Here is a 15,804-nt window from a genome sequence, read left to right as displayed (position 1 = left end):
GATAGTGACTTATTTTTATTCAAATAATTCTTTGCGGAGGGGGCGGAGGGGAGGTTAATTAGGTTTATTTATTTATTTATTATGTTTTTAACAGAGGTACTGGGGATTGAACCCAGGACCTCAAGCATGCTAAGCACACACTCTACCACTGAGCTGTACCCTCCCCTCCCCCAAGACAGTGACTTATTTTTTAAAACATAACTTAAACTCAGCTGAGTTTGTGGTTTAAATATTCATTTGTGGTTTAAACTCATCACTTTGTAGAGACCTGGGACCTCCAGCAAATAAGACCAGCATTATCATCCCTTGATCCTTCCAGAGGATGAAGGGACTTCAAACATTTTAGGTCTTGGACTACTCCACACACTTTATTTTCCCAGGCTATAGAGAAAGATGAAACTTGTTTTATGAAATTTATAGAAACATGATAACAAAGATGGCACTAAAAAAAGTAATATATTGATCTCACTTATAAACACAAAAGGATATCAAATCACATTTACAGAGCGAAAGGAACAATTCACCGTGACTGAGTCTGCGTCATCTCATGATTGTAAAGGGAAAATTGATTAAATCTAACAATATTTTGTATTGAAAGAAGGATCTTATGATAATCTCAGTAGATATTAAAAAGACAATATTCAAAATTAAGCCTATACATTTATGGCCAATTGATTTTTCAACTACGGTGCCAAGATAATTCAACGGGGGAAGGAATAATCTTTTCAGCAAATAGTGCTGGGACAACTGGCTACCTGTATGCAGAAGAGTGAAGTTGGATTTCTGCCTCACATCATATATAAAACATTTAAAAAAGACTTACATGTAAGAGTTAAAATGATAAAAATCTTAGAGGGAAACAGAGGTGTAAATCTTCATGATCTTGGATTACACAATGGTTTTTCTTAGCTGGGACGCCAAAAGCACAAGAAAACAGAAAAACACATAAATTGGACTTCCTCCAAATTAAAAACTTTTGTGTTCAAAGGATATTATGAAGAAAGTGAAACAATCCACAAAATGGGAGAAATACTTGCCCATCACATAGCTGAGAAGGGTTTAGTATCCAAAATACATAAAGAACCCTTATAACTCAACAGTAAAAGACAAGCATCCTAATTTAAATAGGCAAAAAAAAAAAAAAAAACTGAAAAGTGTCTAAGAGTATAAAACGGTGCAGCCACTGTAGACAACATTCTAGCAGTTTCTCAAAAGTGAAAAATAGAGTCACCATATGGCCCAGCAGTTCTGATAATTGAAAACACACATCTCCTCAAAAATCCTGTACATGAATACTCAGAGCAACATTATTTCTAACACAAAAAAAAGCGAAAACAACCCACATGTCCGTCATATGATGAATGGATAAACAAAATTCTTCAACCATAACAGAATGCAGTACTGACCCATGCAACAATATGGATGAACCTTGAAAATGTTATTCTAAGTGAGAAAAGCCAGACGCAAAAGGCTTCAACATGCATTGTTCTATTTATATGAAATATCCAATGAGGCAGATTTACAGAGACAGAGATTCAGGGCAAGGAGAGGAGTGAGAAGTGACTGCTTATGGATACAGGGTTTGTTCTCGGAGCGATGAAAGTGTTCTGGAATTAGACAGCAGTGGTGATTACATAGCTTTGTGGATGTGCTATGAACCGCTGAATTGGATGCTTTAAAAAGCTGAATTGTACAGTATGCAAATTATATCTCAATTAAAAAAACATGTAATAAATACAACAATAATTCCTATATTATTTCTAAAACTAACAATAGAAACTTTCTTCAGATGATATAGAGTACTTATCTTAAACCAAGTAGGTAGCAAAAAAAGAAAAATATCTATAGACATTCCTACGGAAATCAGGTAAAATATATCATCTATTACAATTTTTCTTTAACATTGTTCTGGAAGTTCAAACTGATTCAATGAAACAGGAGACCGAAATGTTATTTAGAATGGACAGAAAATTCTGCTCTTTTTCAGAAAAAGACAATACGCTTACCTTGGAAGTGCAAATGAATTCATTAAAAATTATTGAAAAAAATGGTAATGAAAGGATTGAGACATAGGATGGATATCAAAAGCTTTCTTATGTATTAGGTGTGACTAAATAGGGACCAACATGGAAAATACTCCATGCACTAGATAAACAGATATTCATGGAAATATCGCAACTGTAATGAAATGTCAAAGTGATTCTTTCCGGTTGGTAATTTGTTGATAAATTTTGGTTTTCTGTAAGGAACTTTATGCCTATTTTGAGGGAGTATGGATTTTATAATAAACAGGCCATAAAACATTTAATAAAACATTAACTTCTCAGGTTGGAGGTGACATTGGGGACCACACTTTGAGAACCCTGGCTCTTAAGACCTTAATCCCTGGTCCTTCTGAATTAAATTAGCTTTGATTTTAAGGGCACTTTATAATGGGTGAGGAGCCAGCCAACTCTAGAGTTAGGTTACAAAGCTCTTTATGTGATGTGTCCTCATTTCTTGTGAAGGTTGAAAGCTGAGTGAGAGGGTGATCTTGTGAGAGAGCCAGGGAGGGCACGCAGATGAGAGAAACGGTAAAAACGTAGCGAAGCTGGGAAAGAAAACAAGATGGTGCAAACAGGGCTCTGCAGGGAGAGGAGGGGAAGGCATGGCAGGAGGATGAAGGAAAGATAAGGAAGTTGGAGAAAGGAGATAGATGGGGAAAGAGAGAAATGGCAGATGCTGAGGATGACACATTGACCAGGGACTGTGACCCATTCACAAAGGGGGGTCCAGGTAGGAGGCTGGAGGAGGAAGTTAAGGGTTCATCAAAGATGATGGAATCCTGACTGACCCTTCCACTGGGGGTCCCTGGAATGCTCAGTAATGGATGTGTCCCGCACAAATTTATAGGTTGAAATCTTAACCCCTAGGACCTCAGGATGTGATCTTATTTGGAGATAAAGTCTTTAAAGAGGTAATGAAAGTAAAATGAAGTCATTATTAGGCTGGGCTCTAATCCAACAGGACTCATGTCTTTATAAGAAGAGATTGGGACACAGATACCCACAGAAAGTCCACGTGAAGACACAGGGAGAAGATGGCCGTCTGCAAATCAGGGAGAGATGCTTCAGGAGACGCCAACCCTGCAGACACTCTGATCTCGGACTTTGACTTCCAGACCCAGGAGACGATACATTTGTTGTTTAAGCCCCCATCTGCAGTGTCCTGTTACGCAGCCCTAACAGGTGATTACAGATGCCGAAGATCAGGAGCCCGAGGCAGGCGGGCAGCAGCCAGGAAGGCTCGAGTAGATCCGTGTTTCCCGCAGGGAGCCTCCCAGGTCCCAAGCCCTCAGGAGAGCAAGCACACAGCAGGCGTGCCATCCAGATCTGCTGATTTACATGCCCGGAGTGGCATATTTACATTTGAGACCAAGAGGCTGACTTTTGGCAGAGACAGAATGGCTTCCCGGCCCCGAGCACTCAGAGTGCTCTGGGCTCCAGACAGAGGGCTCTGCAGAAGGAATCTGGTGGCCTGGAGTCTGGTTAAGAGAACACAGTATGTTCCCTTCCATTCTCTTCTAAGCCTCTAATGCGTCCCTTGTGGGTGAGATTGACCAGAAGGCCCTACTGGGAAATGGGCTCAGCCAGGGATAATGAGGGTCAGGATGACTGAGCCGTAGGGAAGATGGAACCAGCAGTTCATGAAAATGCCAAGCCTGACGCCAGAAGCCAGACCCTGTGTGTGTGTATGTGTGAGAGTGTGTGAGTGTGGATGAGCGTGAGTGGGTGCACACGTGGCACTTGCTGCTCTGTACTGGGCTGTGCCTGGCTGGGGTTGGAGCACAAGGACCTGGAGAGAAGGTCTATGAATGATGCTCTGACCCCCGAGGTCTTGTGGACACTCTGCTGCCGGACTTCCTGCAGCTCCTCCCGGGGCGCACACACCCAACAACTGCCCAGCGAGGTACCATCAACCTCAGGACAGGAGAGTGAGAAGTCCCTATCGCAGTACTTTGCAAACTTGAATACTATCCTTGCAAAGGCCTAGAACATTCTTGCAGGGCCCGTGTTGACTTTTTGAGAATGTAATTATTTACTTATTTTGTTAAATTTTCTTTTCTTTATTTATTTATCTTTTAATTTTTTTTTTATTGAGTTATAGTCATTTTACAATGTGGTGTCAAATTCCAGTGTAGACCTTGTTGACTTTGTTCTTGCTCCTTAAACAACGACTTAAACAGCACAAACTCATTCAAGTGTAGAGCTACTTGATAGTGATAAAAGAAAAACAAATTTATGAATTAAAGACAAACACAATTACAAGAGTTGTAAAACTCAAACTGACAACATTAGTTTTAAGCGACCGTTAAGCCTGGTGTTTGCAAAACCAAGTTGCCTCTTAAGTGAATATGGGACTGGATGCAAGGCGGATTCTTCTGCGGGTGATGGGTCCTCTCTGCTGCGTGCTAAAATGACACAATCTCCCAGTGTGGACACTATGTAAAGCTATGCCATCTGAGGACATCCTGATTGCCAACCCATATGCAAGCAAGGCACAAGGAATCAGGTGTCACCAGATGTTTCTTAGGTGCCAATCCAGAAAATCCATGTGCTTTAAGTTTTTTTCTAGATCTTCCTAAGTTTTAAGAGTTCTATTAGGGAGGATGAGGAGCCCTGGGGCCCTATTTGGGAAAGAAAGCCTGGGAGCACTCCTGTGGAACATCCCTCCTCCATTCCAGACACTCACCCACTGCTTCCCCCACACCCAGGGCCTGGGCTCTGGCAGGAGGGACACAGAGATGCCTGATGGCCAGTGTCTGGTCTTGGGGGTCAGACAGTCCAGCAGGGATACTTATGATGGTGTATGTAGAGGTTTGTATAAGAAACTGCGAGGGCACTGAAGAGGGGACCAAATTCAGCCTCTGAGGGCTTGGAAGGCTTCCTGGAAGAGGTGATGCCTCTTTAAGCTGAGTCTTGAAGAAATAAAAACCTAGCAGCCCTCTGGAGGGGCAATTAGCTCAAATATCCCAAACTGAGCTAGGACTGGGGCTCTGCATTTCTCGAATAAAGACTGTCATTATAAATAGGGAAAAGAGGGTTTATTTTGTCTTCTAGAGAGTTCGCCCCCCTGTCCCCATGATCTCCTCCTTGGGCAGTTAATGGTTCAGTAATTTCATCATCAGAGAGCCATTCATTGACTTAAGATTTCTTCTCTATTTTAATAATAATATCCTTGGAAAGCTCTCATACTAAGACAATATCAGCCTGTTACATGTTAGTGTGAATTAGTTCATCAGCCAGCTATATATCCAGAGAAAGTCCCTGAGGGAATGGAAATGGAATTTGGGTGGGACTGTGAGAGAAAAGTGGGACCAGATCTTGGAGCTTACCTGCGGAGGGGTGGGTACCAGGAAGAGGGAAACATACCCTGAAGATATCTCGTCTCTCATCCATCCATGTGTGGAGTGGGCTGCATGTGTGTGTGCAGTCGGGGGAGTAAAAAGGTAGGTAGAATGGGCTGCTTTCTCACTGAGAGAGAGGAGGTTACTCAAGATGCTGCACAAAAGACTAGCTTCCTGCATCTTGCCCTGGGATGGAGGCTTGAGCCTGGGCCTGGAAGCTGCCTGGGCTCTGCAGCTACCAGCCAGGCTTCCTCTTTTTACAGCCCTGGCTTTGTTTGGGTCAGTGTTTGGGAGGAGCCTGAGCAGTCCTGACTCTGATTTTCCTGGTCCACGGTAGCTGAGAGCCAGACTCCGCATTCCTCTTGTAGAACAGAGAGGGAAGCCAGGCTGGCAGTGCGAGACTCAGCTTGAGGACGCCTAGTCCGCGAGCAGCATGCTGACCTGGAGCTGATGTAAGACATCAACAGCCAATTTGTACTTGGGCACGGCTCTGAATCTTGTACACCTGCTTCTCACAAAACCCCCAAAGCCCTCTGCTGCCCCAGTGACTTCCCTTCATTCTCTCTGTTTCTCAGCGTGGACACGATCGCCACTCTGTGTGGACTGTCATTTCCCATGCAGGACTATCCATTGCATAGCCCGGCATTCGCGTTACAGCCTCTGCCTCCTGAAGGCCAGTTGTGTAACCACTCTCCAAACCATTGTAATAATCAAAAACGGCCCCCGCATTTCCAAAGACCCCCTCAGGGGGTCCACGCTGCCCACGGAAGGGAGTGACTGACTGTCTCTCCAAGAACAGACCCTGCCGAACTCCATCACTGACCCATCCTTATTCGATTAACCCAAAGTATTCAGCACCCACAGTACACAGTGCAGGTGGAGCAGGGAGACCAGGATGGGTTCATCCATGAGGGGCTGAGCTCCCAGCCCCAGACCTCTGTGGCCCAATAAAGGCTGCTCCTGAGATACATCTGAAATGCACAAGAACAATGAGGTGTCTCCTCCCAGACTTCTCTTTGTTTTTCAGCCCCAGGTTAGGGTCAGAGGACGACGGATTTTCTTGGTTCTCTTGTTTTGTTTTGGGATTAGCTGCCCCTCTCTTTGATAGCTGACCTTGGCGACAGCATCTCCAGTCTCCTGGCTCCATACCCCCGTCTCTCTCTGTCAGTCCCCTTTGTCAACCCCTTCTCTGCCTACCCTTTCAATAATAACCTGCCTTCTCCTCCCCCTCTTCCTCCCTGCTGTTATGGGCTGAATCGTATCTCCCCCAAAATTCGGATGCCGAAGTCTTAAAACCCTAGGAGCTCAGAAAGGGACTGCCTTTGGAGATAGGGATTTTTAAGGAGGTAATTACATTAAAACGAGGTCATCATCAGGCTGAGTCCTAATCCGCTATGCCTCGCATCCTCCTGAGAAGACTGGAGAAGGACACTGACACGCACAGAGGAAAGACTAAGGTGACGACACAGGGAGAAGACGGCCACCCACAAGCCAAGGAGAGAGGCCTCGGAGAGAACCAAAACTGCTGACACCTCAATCTCAGGCTGCTTAGCTTCCAGAACAGTCAGGACAATCCATTTCTGTGGTTTCTGCCCCCCCCCCCCAGTGTGTGGCACTTTGTTATGGCAGCCTGAGCAATGACTTCCTTTCTTTCTCACTGATGAATTCACTGATGCACCTCTGAACCATTTACTGATGGCCCACACAGCACTGGGCACTGGGCGAGGATAGGTTTCCTAGGACTCAGCGCTCAGCCCTTCTCTCATCTCAGAGGCCACGTCCTGGACAATGGCACTCATGTCCAAGGCATCTGACATTGGCCTGAGGGTGACTCAATTGCCTTTTTCTTTCTCTACCCTCCCTGTGTTTGCAGATTGTAAATTTCCACCATTTCTCTTTGATCTTCTGTCAACAGTATTGGAGATATTAGACTCAATGCAGCCCCTGCCTCCAAGCCTGTAGCAACCCTAGTGATGTGCCCTATGTGATGCTCGGGGGACCATTATGACATTTCCCCTCCTTCATGGATGGTACCTGACATCATTGGGGTGCAGTACAGACTCCCGGGCCTCACATTTGGGGGCGCTTGAGGGCTTGATTCCTGCCTGTCCCTCCATCCACATCTCACTCCCCAGACTCAATGGCTCTTCTGGGCCCTCAGAAGCCACCTGTGGGACTTGAAAGTCCTGTGTCCTTTAGCTTCTGTGCTTTGACATAGGTTGTGGAACAGGCCCTCACTCCCTGCTGGTGGGACTCTGCTAGCATCCTTTAAGGTTTGATTCAAGCACTGCTTTCGCTGTAGATGTTTCTAGCCCGACTAGGAAGAGTAAGTGGGCGTGGCTTCTGTTGTGGTCAGTGATATAGACAATCTGTCCAGTTCTTAATTCCGCCCTCATTCCAATTCCTTCCATCTGGAACCTTCTAGAAACTATTTCTTTCTGCATCCAGCCAGCCTGCAAAGCTTGGCACCAAGCTCACAATCACAGCTAAAGGCATGGAATGACCCTAATTTATATATTATAGCTTAGTTTGGAGAGGCTGTTTCTTTTTCTTTCTTTCCTTCTTTTTTTTAATTTTGATGGAGGGACTGGGGATTGAACCCAGGACCTCGTGCATGCTAGGCACACACTCTACCACTAAGATATACCCTCCCCCTGGAGAGGCTATTTCTACCTAGATATACTGTCAGCCTTACAGCTGCACATTTTCTTATCTTTAGGGAAAACCCAGTGCATTCCACACCCCTTCCCTAGTTGTGCAGGGAAAAGATGCTGTAGGTTTCATGAAAGTTCCACCATCAATGGCTCCTGGCTTTTCCTTCGGATTGGATGGACGCATCCCCTGTAACCATGATCTCTTCTTTCATATCTTCCCTCCCATCAGTCACAGCCGAAACCTCTTTTATCCAGTCTACTCTTTGTTCACTCCCTATTGGTGATAATTCAAGCATGCAACTAAATGCTTCTAGCTATACAATGCCTGTGAGCAGTAAGGAGAAAGAAAGCTTAACAATGACTTGTGTAAACCCAGACTGAAAAAGCAACACAGGAATTCGCCAGATCCCTTAGAAGAGGGGATTTTCTTTTCTTTGGTGATTTTAGTTTAGGAATATACTTGCTGTGCACAGAATCAAGCTGGTTACAAAACCACGCCACGCTGTTTCATCTCTGACTCAGATTTTAGCAAAAAACTGAGTAACGTAAGAGAGAAAGGAGACCTCCAGACCCCAGCCTGCCACGTGATAGCAGAATGCGTCTATTTTCAGGGAATTTGGATTTCTAAGATTCTTTCGGTGGTGACCTGTAGAATCAGGATTATTGGAGTAGGGCCTCCACATAGCTTAGTGTTCACAGGGACCTGGATCAACTTCAGAACAGTCTGAACACTCGTCCAGAAACCCCAGACAAGTGGGGAGTTTTAGACGAGATAACTTGTTAAAATAATTGGATTGGGTTATGCTTCTAATTCAGAACACAGACCTGATGGAGCCAGGGGCTGGACAAATAAGTCGGTGGAGGGTTTTCAAATTGTCCTAAGGTTGTGAGTGAGTCAGCAGGCAGCAGGGTGAAGGGACATATCTGGAAGACCTTTGCTATTTAGTTCAGAACGGCTGAAATACTGAATCTCATCTGGGTCATTGGTGGTGTCTCCCCTGGGGACTGGGTACGGGTCCCCATTCTTTTGTTATACAGCAAAGATCTTATCAGGATGGTTTGGTAGATTGTTTGGGAAGCTGAAAAGTACTACGAGAGCACACAGCCAAAATGAGAGCAATATTATGTATCGCAGAACTGCAAGAAAAGCCCTTTCTAGCTCCTAAATCCCCAGCATGGCATCAATTTTTTTGCAAAGAGAAAGTGAGGGAAAGGGTGGGCATGTAAGTCTAATACTGGGTAGAATACCTGCTCAGTTCTGCAAGGAGAGATTGATGCTTAGAAATGATACAATGACCAAAGCAAGAATTGACTCCTTGAAGTGGGGCCAACCTGTGCAAGCAGTCCCTCAACTTTCCACCAACGGGGAGTAAATTACAAGCACAAAGGTTGAGGTGGGAGGTCACAGAGGACAGCAAACAGTCCAGCCACTTTTTTAGCTCTGTGCCCACATGTAGTCATGTTGACGTGCCATTTTATGTGCATCACCCTCATCTGGACAGTGAGGTTCAGAGAGGCTACGTTGCCCAAGGACCCACAAGTGGTACCCAGGGTGGGATGCTGGCTGGCTTTCAGAATGAGTGCTCCTCCTCTGGCATCCTCTCCCCTGTCCTGCCAAGTAGTGTCAGAACCCAAGTTCCCTGTTCAGTCGGTGGCCCAAGAGCCCCAGACAGGGCTCTGGTCCCCTTTGAGCCTGAGTCTACTAATCTGTAAAATGGAGCTCGGGATCTCTCAGGGATGGGGTGTGAGGCTTAGTTGCTCATGCATGCAATGGTTTCCAAGCTCTGGTCTGGAAGTCTCCCAAGAATGTCTGCATTCCTGGGCTGTAGGATCCAGTTTGACACCAGTTCTCGTCCTCACTTCTTGTCCTTGGCATCAGACCCAGAGACGTTGCAGGCAGCTCTCCATTGGCCCCTCAGTTCCATCACCAGCTCGATGCGGAGGGACGGGACTGCTTCCTCCAGTCAGGCTGCCTGGATGGTCAGTCCAGTCCCTGTAGGGCCCTGCTCCATGTGAGAGTTCCCACCTGGGAGAGTCCAATGGAAACCCTGGACCCCAGGGCCCCAGGAAGTGCCTGGCCTTTGGAGAAATCACAAGGGCTGTGCACCCACTGGCCTGGGCTGCAGGGTGGACGTTCCCCGTGGGACCCGTCCTGGGGCTGAGCACCAGCAGGCAGCACCTCTTCTCTCTCCAAGCCTTCCTCACCCTTATTCACTGCTCTTAGAGAAAAGGAGGTGGGGGGCCTGTTCTCTTCTTCCTCCAGGGACCCACTCCAAAGCAAGGTCCACCTTTTGTGGAACCCCACAAAGCCCTGCCCTGACAGACACACACAAAACCGACCTAACGTACACTTTCCTTATTCTAGTGATGCTGGACTAACACAGTCAGGCTCAGATCCCAAATTTAGAACCATGGCAAAGAGACCAGGCATTGGCTCAGGTGATTTGGGCTGAGTGGTCTTGTCATCGCTCCCTGGCTGTGTGACCAGGGACAGCCCCTTCATCTCCTCTGCGTCCTTATCTATAATCATAATAGTAAAGAACTGACATGCACAGGCCAGGGGCCAGGAGCAGTACCTTAACTGGAACTGTCTTACTTGGTCTTCTTAAATGTCTAATGAGGGATATGCCCACTTTCCCATTGTACAGATGGAGGAAACTGAGGCACATGGAGATTAAGTGCCTCAGAGTCTCACAGGGGCAGGATTCAGTGACATGGTGCAAAGTATCTACCCTAGGTCTGTGGGTGAGGGCACCCTAAGCTGCCATTATTATTTATAGCGTCCACAGCCTCTGAACTTATCTGCATAGACCTCAATTTTCCAAGGGTCTCCATCCCTGATCCCCTCCACCTTCCTATGGAAATTCAGCTTCTCCTTGGCTCCCAAGGTCCCTGTGAAGCGACTGCAGGAGGTCAGCTGGGCAGCAGGCTAGCCATGGGTCAGGGAAGCCCCTGCATTTGGTAGTCTCCCCTCTTAATCTCCAAGACGCCCTCCCCTTAGCAATAACTGTGTCTGTGATGCCAAGAACCCGCCAATGCCGCTGCAGCTATGTCTTTTCTGTGTCTGAGCGATCGCCTCCCAGAACCTCAGTTTTCACATCTGTGAAATGGGGGTGGTGAAATGACAACGCCTGCAGGTGGCGGAGCGACGGCCTGCCGGGGCTGCGCCTTTGCCCCGCGCGGCTCTGGGCGCCCGGAGGCCCTGGCCCGGCGGGGGCGGGCGGCCGGAGGGGCGGGGGCCGGGGGTGGGCCGTGGCGGGGGGGGGGGGGGGGGAGGGGAGGCGGGCGCGGGGGGGGGTGGGGAGGGGAGGCGGGCGCGGGGCGGGCTTCGCAGCGGCCGGGCCGGGCGGGCGGGCAGGCAGCGGCGCTGCTCCCGCGTCACAGCGCCAGGCGCGGCGGGGAGATGCGGCTCCTGGCGCTGGCGGCGGCCGTGCTGTTGGCGCGGGCTCCGGCCCCTGGTAAGCGCGCGGGGCCCGGGCGGCTCGAGGACCCCGCGGCTGGGGCGAGGGCGGCCGGCGCCGGGGAGGCCGGGGCTCGGGGCTCGGGGCTCGGGGCCCGGGCCTGGCCGGGAGGCCCTGCCGCCTCCGGGCCGCCCCCTCCCGCGGGCCCGGCTCTGGCCGCCCCGGCGGCGGGGCGCAACGGCGCCTGCGGAGCGTCCGGGATGCGCGGGCGGCGGGCAGGGCCGGCGGCGCCCCTTCCTCGCTCGCCGCGCTGCCGGGACCCCCGCGCTCCGCAGAGACCTGCCGCAGCCCGGGGCCCGTCCAGGGGCCAGGCCGCCGGCTAGAAGACAGAAGCGGGAACGTGCGAGCCCTAGTTGTTGGTTGTTTTCTTTTTTCTTCCCAACAGCCAGCGCCGACAGCTGTTGGCACGTTAGTCTGGGCAGCGACTTCCCTTGAACTCTCTTCGGGGAGTTCGTCGGAGGACCCAGTCCGAAGGGGCTGGACCCGCGCCGGCCGGCGGTTGGGGTCCGGGGACTTGTTCGTGGGCTTTTTGCGATGACCAGGCTTGGAGAGACAGGGGGTCCGCAGCTAGATGTAGCTGGGGACCCTTTATCAGAGCCCCCTGCTTTAAGAGCAGCCACTGCCCACACTGCTGGCTTTCATTTGGGATTTCTGCTCTCTCTTCTAAGTTGCTGAAGATTTGTCTTTCTTTATTTCCCAGCTGAAAAGGCTGTGCTGGCTACAATAATAGTAATAATGAATATATCAATGGTACTCACATTTCTTGGATGCCTGTTGGGTGCCACGGTTGTCTCATTTAATCACAACAGTGCTTGGATGTAGTGGTGACAAGAGTAAATATATATCTCAGTGCTTTGCAAACATTAATTCAGTTAAGCTTGCCAGTAACTTCTGAGGGAGGTGCTAATATTATTACCCCCATTTTATAGGTGAGGAAACTGAGGCCAGGTTCATGAGTCGACTTGCTTTAAGTCGCAAGGCTTGTTTAAGTGGTGGAGCTGGGATTTGAACCCAGGAAGCCTGGCTCTAGGCTGCTCCGACTGGCTAGGCTGTGTTGCCTGTGTTTTGTAAGTAAGGGGGCTGATGCTCAGAGTTAAGCAGTTTTCCAAGGGTGACCCAGCTGCCAGATGGTGGAGCTGGCATTTGAGCTAGCCTAGATCAGGCTGAGGGGGAGGGACTTGGATCACGTGGGGAAGAAATTTACCCGTTGTCCCCTGGCTACCAGTTTTCCAAAACGAATAAATCATCATTTTGGAAAATGTTCCTCCTTTCACAGTTGTCACTATCTTGGTTGACAACGACTGGAGGTTTACTGAGATGGTTGGGCCAGGGCAGCTCTGGTAGCCAGCAGCTAGTGAGGTACAAAGGGGACACAGGGGTCTTTGTCCCCCCAGCTCCATAACCACCTTCTTTTCTTTTTTTTTTAATTGAAATATAGTCTATTTACAATGTTATATTAACTTCTGGTGTACAGCGTAATGTTTCAGTCATACATATACATACATATATTTGTTTTCATATTCTTTCTCATTATAGGTTACTACAAGATAGTGAATATAGTTCCCTACACTATACTGTAGAAACCTATTTATGTATTTTATGTGTAGTAGTTAGTATCTGCAAATCCCAAACTGCCAGTTTATCCCTCCCTCTCCCCTTTCCCCCCAGTAACCATAAGTTTGTTTTCTGTTTATGAGTCTGTTTGTTTTGTAAATGAGTTCATTTGTGTCCTTTTTCTAGACTCCACATATAAGTGATATCATATGGTATTTTTATTTCTCTGTCTGACTTACTTCACTTAGTATGATAATCTCTAGGTACATCCATGTTTCTACAAATGGCATTATTTTATTCTTTTTTATGGCTGAGTAGTATTCCATTATATATACATGTGGTGTATGTATATCACAATTTTATCCTGTCATCTGTTGATGGACATTTAGGTTGTTTCCATGTCTTGGCTGTTGTAAATAGTGCTGCTATGAATATTGGGCTGCATATATCTTTTCAAATTAGAGTTTCCTTCAAATATATGCCTAGGAATAGGATTGCTGGATCTTATGGTAAGTCTATTTTTAATTTTTTAAGGACTCTCCATACTGTTTTCCATAATGGCTGCAACAAATTACATTCCCACCAACAGTGTAAGAGGGTTCTCTTTTCTCTACACCCTCTCCAGGTTTTATGGTTTGTGGTCTTTTTCATGATAGCCATTCTGACCCGTGTGAGGTGATACCTCAATGTAGTTTGATTTGCATTTCTCTGATAATTAGCAATACTGAGCATTTTTCATGTGCCTATTGGCTGTTTGTATGTCTCCATTGGAGAAACATTTGTTTAGGTCTTTTGCCCATTTTGAGGTTGGCTTGTGTGTTTTTTTGTTATTGAGTTGTATGAGCTGTTTATATATCCTGGAAATTAAGCCCTCGTGTGACTACCTTCTTAATCACAGGTGCTGTCAGAGAGGATGCCCCCGGAGAGGGGATTTTGGGGGTTGGGGACATTCTCATGTTTCCAGGGGACCTCAGGAGCCTTGAGAGCTGGAATTGGGGAGCATTCAAGGTCCAGTTTGGCTGTGCTCAAGGCTGTCTAATAATGATGCTGTAACTTACCACGTGCCCTCATTCTTCTTGGCGTTTCACCCACAACGCCTCCTCACGATCCCCCAAGAGACGGCCTGGCAGAACCGCTTCATACCTAAGTCTGGACCCTTACCCGCTGCACTTTTCTACCTCTCCATTTTGAGGTGAAGCAGAGCCTTAGATCTTACTTGGTCCCACCTTTCATTTTATAGAAAAGTAAACTAAAGGGTGAAACATTTACTCAAAGCCAAGCTGTAGTCCAGATTGGTGGTTGAGGGTTGTCTCTGATGCCAGATGGCCTAGGTTCCGAATTCCAGCTCTGCCACGTGCTGTGTGAGCTTGAGCAAGTGGCTTTGCCTCTCTGGGCCTCAGTCTTCTTGCCGTAAAATGGGACTAAACATAGTATAAAGATAAATTGAGAAAATCCATCTCAGGTGTTTAGAACAGTACTTGTCCTGGAGTCCAAACCCATCAAATGTTAGTGTTTATCATTGATCAAAGCCGTGTGTTTGTCCTGGATAAGAGCTATTTTAAAGTGACGGGCTTAATATGAACACATTATCCTCAAGGCTGGGTCTGGTTCTTGCACCTCTGCTTGCTTGATGCTCAGTAAACACTGGCTCCTAGTGTCGTGGGTTTTTAAGTAATACAACTGCATTTCTTTCAGAGATTTATTTGTCATGGATTCAGACTCTCTCATAAGAATGAGATTTTCACTGCTGACTGGTACGCACAATTTTTCATTCCTTGTCAACATAGAGGTTCTTGGCTCCCTGAAATGAGTGGAGCCAATTTCATCAGGACAGAGAAGTGTGATGCACAGAGCCACCAGCACCTCATTAGCCAGCTCAGAACAGAGGGACCCCAGCCGTGCCCAGCTCAGCATCCCAGGCCACGCAGGCGCCTTGTTCTGTTAGAAGTTCTGTACCTGCTTGTACCTGTAAGTTGCTGACTTCGTTTTCATGATGAGTGTGAAGCAGGGGGCGGGGATGAGGGAGAGGGAAGGGCTGTGTGTTTTAGGCTTTTTTCTGAGCTGTTAGTGCTTTTCACGACATTATCCAAATGGGAACAAGAGGATTAGACCTTATAAATCTTATCCACAGGAACTTAATATTCGCTTACAGGCAGAACCAGCTACATCATTTGTGGGAACCAGTGCAAAATGGAAATGTGGGGCCCCTCATTTAAAAATTGTTGAACTTTTAAGAGAGCAACAGTAGAGGTTAAGTCAAGTGGTGAGGGGGCGGGGCTCCAAGCATAGGGCTCCGTGTGGTTGCAGACTGTACCCCCCAAAATCCCACCCGGCTCACAGGTCAGTGTGTGTATGTGTCCCTTTCTATGATCCCCACCTGCCCTGCTCTCAGCGCCTGCAAACTTTTATAGGTATTTTAAAGGTGTTTTCTTGTTGGAGCCTTCAACCTAGCATGCAAGGCATCATCGTCTTCCAATTTTTGAGATGAGGAAAACTGAGGCTCTGAGGGCCTCACTCCTAGTAGAACCAGGTTTCCAGTCTGGCTTTGTTGGATTCCAACCCCTGGCTCTCCGCCTAGCCCCGCCACACCACTGGAAGTCCCTGGGCCTTGAACATCCCAGTGTCCAGCCCACCGGGGAGAACCCAGGCCTGTGCTTGTTGAAGGAATGAGGTTCCCTGCAGCAGGAATCCTGACCCTCTGTTTGGGTGAGTCTCTTTCCTGCCCATTTTATTATAGTCTTCCTTTAAG

At 47.6% G+C, this 15,804-nt stretch overlaps 1 protein-coding gene across 3 annotated transcripts in view; it reads left to right on the top strand.

The window, feature by feature from the left end:
* Positions 1 to 11,366: 11,366 nt before the first annotated feature.
* VSTM4 (V-set and transmembrane domain containing 4) overlaps positions 11,367 to 15,804 on the top strand; it is an 89,418-nt gene continuing 84,980 nt past the window's right edge. Inside the window, exon 1 of one of the 3 annotated variants that reach the window (XM_074374369.1) lies at positions 11,367 to 11,498. In XM_074374369.1, the coding sequence (XP_074230470.1) occupies positions 11,444 to 11,498 (55 nt within the window). In that variant the 5' untranslated portion in view covers positions 11,367 to 11,443. Of the gene's footprint in view, positions 11,499 to 15,492; positions 15,762 to 15,804 lie in introns of those variants that run through there. The other 2 variants (XM_074374370.1, XM_074374368.1) reach the window with 2 other exon arrangements.

Source organism: Camelus bactrianus, chromosome 11, assembly GCF_048773025.1.
Source record: "Camelus bactrianus isolate YW-2024 breed Bactrian camel chromosome 11, ASM4877302v1, whole genome shotgun sequence".
NCBI classification, from domain to species: Eukaryota; Metazoa; Chordata; class Mammalia; order Artiodactyla; family Camelidae; genus Camelus; species Camelus bactrianus.
This window is presented reverse-complemented; position numbering and strand designations above follow the sequence as displayed.